At 39.0% G+C, this 10820-nt stretch overlaps 1 protein-coding gene across 1 annotated transcript in view; it reads right to left on the bottom strand.

Annotated features, from left to right (window-relative positions):
• Positions 1-7568: 7568 nt before the first annotated feature.
• The window catches only part of MYO5C (myosin VC), a 33902-nt gene continuing 30650 nt past the window's right edge, over positions 7569-10820 (bottom strand). The window contains exons 39-41 of the mRNA XM_063169674.1: positions 10099-10273; positions 9495-9575; positions 7569-9242 (exon numbers count right to left, since the gene is read on the bottom strand). Coding sequence (XP_063025744.1) covers positions 9090-9242; positions 9495-9575; positions 10099-10273 — 409 coding nt within the window. The 3' untranslated portion in view covers positions 7569-9089. The remainder of the gene's footprint in view (positions 9243-9494; positions 9576-10098; positions 10274-10820) is intronic.

The raw sequence follows: 10820 nt of genomic DNA, 5'->3' as shown, positions 1-10820 counted from the left end.
GACTTTGCAAATGCCTTCCAGCACAGACTATGCCAAAGTAATAAAAATTGAGTATTTTTAAAGTGATACCCAAAGAACAGAAAAAAGCAAAACCAAGAAACCCAAAGATCTTTTAGCATGAAAGTGACAGAAAGCTTCTTCCCATGCATTATCTTCAGGTCTGAAAAATTAAACCTACTTATATTAAACTCAGTAACAAAGCTGTGTCATGGGGGGCAAGCAAAATTAGATTCTGAAGAAGAAACTTCATTTTTGAAGGATTCTAACCTATAACAAATACCTTTTTTCTGACACCTGATAAGTGTGGAGAGGCCCAGAAGTTAAACCCAACAAAAGGCTGTAGGAAATTTCTTTGCCTTGACAGGAATGCATCAGCTCTCAGGAATTTGGCATAGATAACACCTATGTGTCAGACAGTTGGCATAGTTCTAACAGTGAAAAATCCAGTTTCTTGCCTTGCTGATGTGAACAGTCTCACTGCCTTGTGGAATGGGATTAAAAAGTCTACAAAGAACAGCACAGAAGGTGAGAGTCTTTGGGAACCCTACATGTGCAGGCTGATACATGATACTAATCCTGAGATGATGGGGTCAGCAGAGCCAGGAGGTGACAGGGAAGCCTCTGCTGAACAGACTGAGCTGTAGAACTGTGTGATACATAACGTATATTTCACTGGTTTGAAAAAAAAAATTAAAAAGTATTTAATTCATCTGATCAGCTTCTGCTTAACTGCCCATGCCATCATTAGCTAACCATTAAAAATACAGGTTAGAGTAAGGCCATTTGGGAGCTTTAAATAAAATGAACCAGGGCTGAATCAATTTAGATGATAGCTTAGAACTACATCAAGGAGTGCCACACATGGCAAACACACCAGATTGCAGTGATGAGTGATGGGGGTCCATGGAAGAAAGCTGGTCCTGCTCTGGCAATAGTAGCACTGGGGAAAATGAAGGATCTAGCAGTATAAAACAAATTGTTGCCTACCTCAAAAGCCAGGCCTTTAAAAAAGTTTCCTTTCTCACTAATTCAGCAGCTGGTATCTTTTCAAGTTGTAAGCTAATTTTGTGGTGAATCTAAACCAGCAAACATTGAGTTTCTACTGATTAGCACCAAACTTCAAAGCAGGCAAAACCCCAGGGGAAGAAGATTATTTTGTCTAAAAGGCAAACAATTGAAGTAGGATGATGTCAACACTGGGAATCAGCAATTTCTAATTCTGTTATCCTTCAACATATGTTGTTTTTGGGGAAATCACCAAGACCGGCTGATGAAAATGCATGTATACATCTGCTGGACTGAAATTAGGAGCTGCATGGGCACATCAGGGAGCTGCAGAAAGATCAGCCAGTTAGACACCACAATATGCACATGCATCCACAAACACAACTGTGGCAAAGGATATAATGTGTATTTTGACATAAGCCAAAGCATAAGCACAGCTCTGAAAAAACAATTTAAAAGTCAAGGATGGAATTTCCCTATTTGTGTGTATTTCTGTGCTAATGCAAAGAGATCTCTGTGTTCTGAATATCTGCTTTTAAAGCTTTTAGAAAATATGAAGCAAGGTAAAGCCAGATGTACCAGAGAGCCCCAGGCCCCTCTGCAGTGCCAATAGGAAGCCTAACAGGCTGTTAGGGACTGATGCAATTCCTCCTGAAGTCTCAGGCTGCTCCCACCTACCAGCTGTTCCAGCTGCTAAGAGTCTGACCTCCTTACCGCCAATAACAGGGAGAAAGTTGCAGGAACTGTAAATAACAAACAGCCAGTTTCCTGCAATTCCAGCATGCGTTAATCAAGTCATGCAAAAATTTACTGAATAAATAGCCAAGAAGGCTGTTGGCCAAGAAGGACCTGAACAAAGCAGCAATTTCAGTCAGGAGAAGCAAATAAACTGGGAAGGGGCTGCCTTTTGTCTCGCAGTCATCACATCTAAACTTCCTCCTAAACAGAGCAATGCATGGGAATGTGCTGTGTCAGCCAGTAAAGTGTACACATGTACCACCGACACCTCCAAATCAGTGCTCTCATCTGCCTGTACAACAGTGCTGGGTAAACACAGCTTGCTAAGCCTTTTAGCGTCTCTGCAGAGATCATTTCATCAGACACTCAAACACAACAAACTGTTGGACCCTACGGTAGAGAACACTTCTGGGGAGGAAACAGTGATGGATGTCTTCTCCAACTGATAATGCACAATGGTTTAGGAAGATAAAATAAAACTACTGCAAGCTGGACAGCAAAATTCTGGAGTTTACAAAAGGAGATTTGGAGGCCAGCTCTTCAATAGCCACACAGGTTCATGACCTTAGCTGTATATTTCACCTTAAAAAACCCACTGTGATGTCTCTGGAACAGAGCTCCCTACCAGGAGAGTGGGATATCACCTCACCAATAATTGCTGGAGCTTAGAAAGCCTCCAACAGAAGACATTCCACTGCTCTGCAACTTTTCCCCACCTTATCCTCATTGTAGCAACTTCCAGCTCTGACCCAAGTACTGCAGATAGCTCAGGAGACAACCTGGTCACAGTAGGAAATGTGGGCACAAAGGAGTCATGACAGCCCTTCACTGGTGTCTAAGACTAGGTGAATGCCATCTCCTCTGTCTCTAGTGAATGACTTTGTTGTGATGGTTTAATATTTTGTTGTTGTTGCTAAGTTCTTTCAAAGGCAAGTGGGAAACTCAAGATCATAGGCCAAGCAGAGCACACATGTTCAGGGAAGGTATAGATATTAGGAAGAAATTTTTCACCGAAAAAATGATAAAGTACTGGAATGCTCTTCCTGGGGAGGTGGGAGAATCACCATCTCTGGATGTGTTTAAAAACAGACTGGACATGGCACTTGGTGCTATAGTCTAGTTGAGGTGTTAGGGCATAGGCTGGATCAATGATCTTAGAGGTCTCTTCCAACCTCATTATTCTGTGATTCTGTATCTCAGGGAAGAGATGGGCACATAACAGTTGCACAGCAAGTGTGGTACTCTAGGGTAAAAAGCTCATGACCATTCTCCACTCAAGAATCATAAAAAATATCCTTGAACCCTGAGGCCACCTTGCTTGTAGGTTTGTGGAAACACCAGGTGTCTGCAGAGATGTTTGTCTGGCAGTCTGTGGGCCTAGCAATACTTATTTGCTATTCAGAAAAATGCAGCTTCAGAGACCAGTGCTCCATTCCCACTGTTGTCTGAGGTGCCCACAGCATGGCAGTGAGACAGTGGCAGTGACACCAGTGCCACCAGTGGCAGTGACACAGTGAGACAGTGACACCAGGGGCAGTGACACCAATGACACCAGTGGCAGTGACACAGTGACACCAGTGACACCAGGGGCAGTGACACCAATGACACCAGTGGCAGTGACTCCAGTGCCACCATGACGTACCATCTCCACGCAGAGCGAGCAGTAGCTGCGCTGTTCTGATTTCACAGACACGGGCCTCAGGGGCTTCTCCTTGCTGCACTTGTCACAGGGACCAAACACAATTGCTAAAAACGTCTGGTCCATCTTGGTGGGTCACCAGAGCTGAAAGAGAAGGAGGAGGAAGGCATCATGTGAAAAACACCAATTACTTGTTTTTAAAATTTTAAAAGTTTAATATTAATAAAATGGTTATAAAAATAGTGACATAATTAGAGTAATAATAATTTGGACAGTTTGGATTAGGATAATATGAGGCAACAGAAACAAAGAGTTACAGATGTTTCGGTATCTTTTTCTGGGCAACATAAATCCAAAAAAGGACACCCGTTAACAAAGGATTAACCCTTAAAAACAACAGCCTGTTGCATATTCATACACCTCATACATGACGCATAAATTCCATTCAAATACAGGATTCTGTCTGGTCAGGGTCAACTTCTTCCTCTGAATCCCAACGGTGTCTTCAGGGCTGAGCAAGGCAGGAAGAAGTTAATTTCTTCTGATAAGGGAACAATAAATTCTCTTTTTCTAAAAGATTCAGGTGTCCTGTGGCTGCTATCTTACTGTGAGACCTCTCTTTAAAAAAGTATCTTACATAGCATAGTTTCTATTTTAACATTATGTTATAACCTAAAACTGTATTTAACACACTACTTAAGAAAATTAATATAGCACAACTTTCTAACATAACACACATAATATTCATTTCAATGTTTGCGAAAAGCCAGTCATAAAATACACATTTTTCACAATGCACCAAGTCCAGCACAGAGCTTCCCACCACTGCTGTGCCAGCTAAGGAGCCTAGGCTGTATATAGACATCTGTAGGCTGGATAATCTCTCTCTGTGACTAATCCCTCAGGCTGGATGAACTGTCACTATATACAAGACAGTCACGTGCTCTGCAGAGTCTTTTTTTATGAAGAAAAACATATAGCAAAACATATTTACACACCATTATAATATGTGCTGTGCTTATTGGTTCACTACATGTGGGAAAGTACTTTTAATTTGTACTTAGCCACTGCCAGCAGAGAATAACCTGAAATCCACAGCAACAGCTGGACTTCTGAGAAACCTGCACTGATCAATACATTTTGTTTTTTCCACTGCATTATAAAATAGTCATTATTATGCATTATTTTTAAAGCTGAAAATATGACCTAGGATTTGGTCAGCAGCAGCTACAAAATATTATGATCAATATGCTGTTTGAGCAGAAATTGATGCTTCAAGCACACTGACAGCTGGGTCATTACAAATCCACTTTTGTTCTCAAGCCAGACATCTCTAAGATCAAAGCACTACCAACAGAGTATTAAAAACTACTTGAGAGTCAGACAAACAAATGAGAATAATATTGCAGTGTCATTTTTGTCTGTACATTTTTCATAGGGAAAATAAGACCTTTCACCTCTTCTAAAAATGGAAGTTTTAAACAATATTTAGACTTGTACATAAAAAATGAATTTGTGGTAAACAATCAGAAGTTGTTATCGTAAGAGAGATTTAAATGGAACAAAAGAAATTCAATGACCTATGACATTTTAGAATTTGTCTGGCTGGACATTATATAAAAATCAAATCAAAGTTTGCTCTGTGTACTTGTCTCCATCCTGCTGTTTATGCTTACGTATTTCAGTGGACTATTTGGAAAGTAAGACAATAAATGCAGAAATCCTGCCCACTTTTAAGTCAATAAAAGTTTTGGTGTTGTCTCCAGGGGATGCATGACTTCATCCCAAAACATGTGGGAAGAAGAAATCTGGCCTGGAAGGAACTACAGTGTAATAATTTAAAATTTGCATGGAGATTTCAGTCAACAGTCAAGGAGGTTTATAGTTCACTTGATGAAAAGCAGCAAATATGGCCTGAAGTTTTTAAATGTATTTTTTTGCAAATGTGAACCTGAGACCACAAGCTGCCACCCTTTCCAGGGAGCTTCTAAGTTCTGTAAAATGCCTGCAGTGCCTGGGCTCAGCTCTCCTAGATCCTTAAAAGTGGACATTGACAAGTGAATAACCTGTTATCCCAAGGTTCTCAGAATTAGTGATCCCTGGGGAACCACTGATCTTATTTGAACGAAATGTCGTCAGCAGCTCCAGACACTTTTGACAAGGATCTATTAGGCATGGAATAAATACTCTGGGCAGAATTAATCTTTGATAAAATATGAGAATTTGCTGGAATAATGTACAGAATACTTGCTATCAGTATTTTACTCCAGATAAGATTATGACACATTACAAAATTCTTCTACAAGAGAAGCCACCAAAAGTTGTGAATAATTAAAAAGCAGAATTACTCCTGACATAGTATACAGATCCATCACTATGACAATTTTACAAAGATATTTAAAGCAAAAAGGTCTAAAACCATTACAAGTTCTAGCACTGTAGCCTGAGTTTCTAATATTACTAGGTTTTTAAAGTTACATTAGAAATTTTAAGATGGTGAATCATTAAGAAATGTGTTATTACAGAGAAATACTGTACAATGAATCTTGTGGTAAAAAAAAAAAATTACCCACCTTTTCAGAGTGCAAGAACCTGGAGATTCTCAAGATGGCTAAGTAAGCCCTGTGCAGCTGCTAACTGTAGAAAGACAACCTTCCTATTAATTCTACTTAAAGGTATTTAAAGCTCAGCCTCTCCAGTTGCATCACCTCAGATCAGTTACATACTGGGGATTACTGATAATGACTTTATTTTAACTGCCTTCTTTTAGAACACAGAATAAAGAACAGAAACTATTAGACAAGCCAGACCTTACCTACCTGGTCTATACAGCAGATTTTTGATGGTTTGTTTATAAATAAGTATTTGCTTGTTAACAAATATTAAAGTTGAAATACACCTGACAACTGCTTTTTCCTACTATCAACTTGGTATTTTGACAAACAGCACTGCCAATATTAAGTTTATGTCATATTCTTACAAAAACTTACAAGTCTAACAAATTGATTAGTGTCCATGCTGGCTCTTCCTTGGTTATACTTCTACAATTCTCCTAAGACAGCAAATTTAAAGTCAGCAGGATTAAAAATTGCTGCTTTTCTTGCACTCTTTGAAAAAATTTTGGGGATATTTATGAAAACATGTCTGAAAAATTTAAGAACTGCCAAAGGTCACATCTATTATGAAGATTCTATGGAAGGCACTGAATTAATGCCATTAGATTTCACATTTGGTAGTCAAGGGGATCTGAGGGGAAAAAAGACAGAACTGAATCTCAGCCTAGTAGAGACTTGGGTTAAAGTAACCAGTCCTAATAATTTTTTATTAGAATATTATGGGAGCACAGGACTGAAAGGGACCACCTGTGCTGTTAAGCTCTATTCCCAGAAACTGCAAGAGTCACAAGTCTAAACACATCCAAAAATGCCGAAAGCATCTTACACATCTCTCCATAAGCCATTTCAGTGCTTCCCCACTGCAGTGAGGATCACCATTCAACACTTTCCCAGTTGAATGAAATACCTTTCTCCTTTAGCATCATCCTAGGAAAGTTAACCTCACTAATGCCCTTCACTAAAACTGCTCCTTATAATCAGAAGAGTAACAGAGACCAAAAATAGTTTTGCATTTAAATTCTATCTGAAGGCATTAATATCAGCAAAAGCAAGATAAGTTCTGAGAGCATACAGTAAGCTGGATAATTTTAAACGTTGTTTTAAAAATATACCTTGTTATTTGCATACACAGCATTAATAGCACACTCCACAAAAAGCTCTCAAAGTAGCATCAGATTGTCAGAACAGTTTTCCTTGATCAACAATTTTTTGTCACAACAGCACAAGCACCTTGACACTTCTCTGTGATGTGGATGCAAGGGTGGGCTGTGATTTCCCTCACATCAGCCCAGGTAACAGACACACAGCTCCAGGAGCTGCAAAAAAACCCTGTGCACAATTTGCAGCAACAAAAGTTGCTTCCATTAAACTATTTCCAGAAATTCATGAGGAGCCAAGGACAGCACACAATGCTGACAGGAAGAGACACAATGTTACAGCAAAGCAACTAAATTAAATAAATGTTTCTGGTGCAGTACAACACTCACAACTGTTCACGTAGTTTCATGTAACTTCTTCCAAATGATTCCATACTGGAAGCATAACTATTACATCACACAAAGAACTACAAATTTATTTAAAACTACTTTATTTAACAGGTTAAAATAGTCTACCTACATGTATTATCTTTTGTACAGCTTTTATTGTTATTGAACAAACCACAAAATGTTTCCTTCAGATATTTTGACTATGTCTCTGTGGATATCATGAGGAATATGACACTGTACACGGTAAGCACCAGCAACACTAAATAGCAAGAATTATTCCCTCTTTATACTTAAAGGTAGTTTGTGAAATTAAACAAGTACTAACACTGTAGTAATAGTCAAAAAACAATCAAAGACATTTTTCCTTAAATTAACTCAATTCATTAGCTATTTATATTATATTCCTTTAGCTATTTCAGAGCCTTAGTAATTGATTTCAATAACTATGGCAAACAGAGTAGCTAGAAACCCAGCGTTAGTTACCTATTTAAGGACAGTCACCCTTGTGGTGAGGTGAATGCTATTTCCCCTGCTGCTCTGACAGGGTCCAGAACTAAATAAAGTTATGTTTTACTCTCTGACCACAGAGAGAAGGCTGAACAAAGCAGAAAGGAGGCCATTTCTGCATTTAAGGATACTGCAAGTGAAATTACTTAAATAAAGGTGAAATGTAAGGAATTAAGCTTGGTTTATCATTAACACCAGACCACATCTGCTGCATCTGCTCCTATTCAGTCTCTGGACTGGAGGAGGGAAACCACTAAAATGAGAAAGGCAGAAAGGTGTTGTGTGCATACTCAGTGTGTATTCTGAAGTACATTGCACTGCAGATGGAACCAAACCAGGAGATGACTCCTGCCATTCAGAGAACCAAGCTTGTACTTCAAACCTGGATCATAGCATGAATTTTGTATCTAACTTTTCTATTACAATAACTGATATTGAATCCAAACTTGGCACTGCAGAGAACAGAACTGAAAGCTGTCTCCAAGAAGAGCTCCTGAGTCCCTGCTCTGGCCAAGGAGCTGTGCCTGAGCTGCAGTGCAAGCACTCAGAGAGCCAAGCCACCCTGCCTACAAAAAGACATTGTGGGTGTGTAACAGCCATTCTCTTAGATTGATCTCAGTTCCCCTCTTCATAGAAAGGTGAAAGCCAGTCTCAAATATATCAAGGCAAAGAACAGAATTGCCTTGGGAAGAAAAAACTCCCTCTCATTACAGGAAGTGAAGGCAAAGAAAATTGTAAAGCAGTAACATCTATCACATGCCAGTCTTCCCCTCTGACTGCTGCTGACAGGGCAGCAATGCAAACTTGTCAGATAAATGCTTTTCTTGTCACTGTGGACTAAAACTGTATGGAAAGCTTTGTGTCCAGGTGATGATATAGTTATTCTTGTAGGACTGAAATGAAGGAAGAAGAGTAAGAAAAGTGAGAAGGAAATAACAAGACAAAATTACTCCTACTCTTCAAGTCTTGACCAAGGAAGAAGTTTTTAACAGCTTAATTCGCTGCACACTGCCATACTATCCAGCAGCTGGTGAAATGAACCGTGACAGTCTGCTGTCTTTATAGAGTCTCTGAGGAAATACCAATTCACTGGCTTTATTAAACCCTCGTGAGAAAGCCAAGTTTGAAGCTGCTGGGGACTTGTATCAGTTCCAAAGCATGTGGAGAGGGGGTGAAAGGAAACGTCACTTGGAAGAGATGCTTGGTATCAAGCATCAGCTGTGGGACATCCTCACGGTTGTTTAGCATAGCCTGAAAGCAGAACAGAAAGAGTGTGAAAACAATGAATTAAGAATCAAAGCCAGCACATTGCTTTCTTCCCATGGCAAATCTTGCTTTTCCATGATGTTAAGCAGATTTGCTTGCATCACTTTCAAATGTCTAGAAGATGAGCTACTTAGTAATAATGTGATGTAAAGGCCAAGTACAACTGTAAAGCATCAAAACTCATGTGTGTGAGGCACCCTGTGAGCTGAATATGGAAACAGCAGGGGCAGCTCTTACCTGGACCTTCCGAACAAAGGATGGAGTCACTCTTTTCTCAAAGTCATCTATTGGAGTGTATGAGTTCAGGATCTTAACTATCTGCTCAAATTACAAAAGATTATTTTAGTGTGTCATAAAAAGGGAGAAGACAAAAAGAAGTAAGCATTATTATGACATTCTTACTGATATTTAATTAAGGTTTCAGTTAAACATTTTGCAGTAAAGAGAGAATTTTGACTTGTCACCTACTGAGTTGTTACATATATGATGATTGCTATGACTCATTTCCAGAGGTGTCAGCAGATCAAGGAGATGTAGAAAAAGCTGAATTTATTAAGGGAAACAATAAAAAAAACCCTGTGACATACTAAAAAAAAAATACACTGTGGAACAAAAATGTGGGATACAACAAAGCAGGAAAGCGTTCACCATGGGAGCAGTTAAAATGCTCAAAGCAATCAGGAATAAGAAGTTAAAATTTCAATTTAACAAGTGATGATGTGGAATGCTGAAGAATGCTACTTTTATGAAATGGAAGTCCAATGGCTTTTTGCAACAAATTATTTTAGATAGCTACAATTCTGCCATCAGTGCTGCCAGAAGAAAACAGATGGCTCATTACCTGCACAGTAGAAAGAGAGGTGCAGTGTTCACATATTTCCTTGGCATCATCATCTGTGATCTTTTTAACCTGAAGGAGCCAGGCTGCTTGAGACAAGGGCTCCAGCGTTTCTTTGGCATTGCTGCTTTGAAGATTCTTGTCCTTAAGCCATTCTTCTAAGTAGCTGATATTACATCTGGGTTAAACCATGAACAAAGAACAGAAATGTCAGGTTCCCCTTGACAAGCAAGTTACTTTGAAGACTGCTAAGGAAGAAAGATTCTTCTAATTTTGTGTTCAAATTAATATATTTTAAGCTGAAAACAAACCTGCAGGTCATAAAAATCAAACAATTAATAGCTTATTTAACTATAAATTAAATCCTTGTTATATTTCAATTCTTATTTTTTCTTCATTGTCTATTTTTTAAAGCTTGGCTAATAGAAAGCAAGTTATTAGTTTAGCTGTTGTTTCCAGAAAATTACTAACATATACTGGCATTGTCTACTGCACTGTATGGCATTAAAACATTTATTTGCAACTGAGCATGTACAGGAAATGAGAACAATCTTTGCTGTTGCAAAGCAGGGCCAGGCTTATAAAGGATGATCAGCTTTCTTCTAATAATGTTCCCAGATGGGCCAAGATTTTACTGATTTTCCTTCCCCTGAGCCTGCAGACTGACTCATGGAAAACAAATGCACTGTTTCTTCTGCAAACAGCTAGGAGCATATTTCCTTGAT

The sequence above is a fragment of the Melospiza melodia genome, chromosome 15, assembly GCF_035770615.1.
Source record: "Melospiza melodia melodia isolate bMelMel2 chromosome 15, bMelMel2.pri, whole genome shotgun sequence".
In the NCBI taxonomy this organism is placed as follows: Eukaryota; Metazoa; Chordata; class Aves; order Passeriformes; family Passerellidae; genus Melospiza; species Melospiza melodia.
This window is presented reverse-complemented; position numbering and strand designations above follow the sequence as displayed.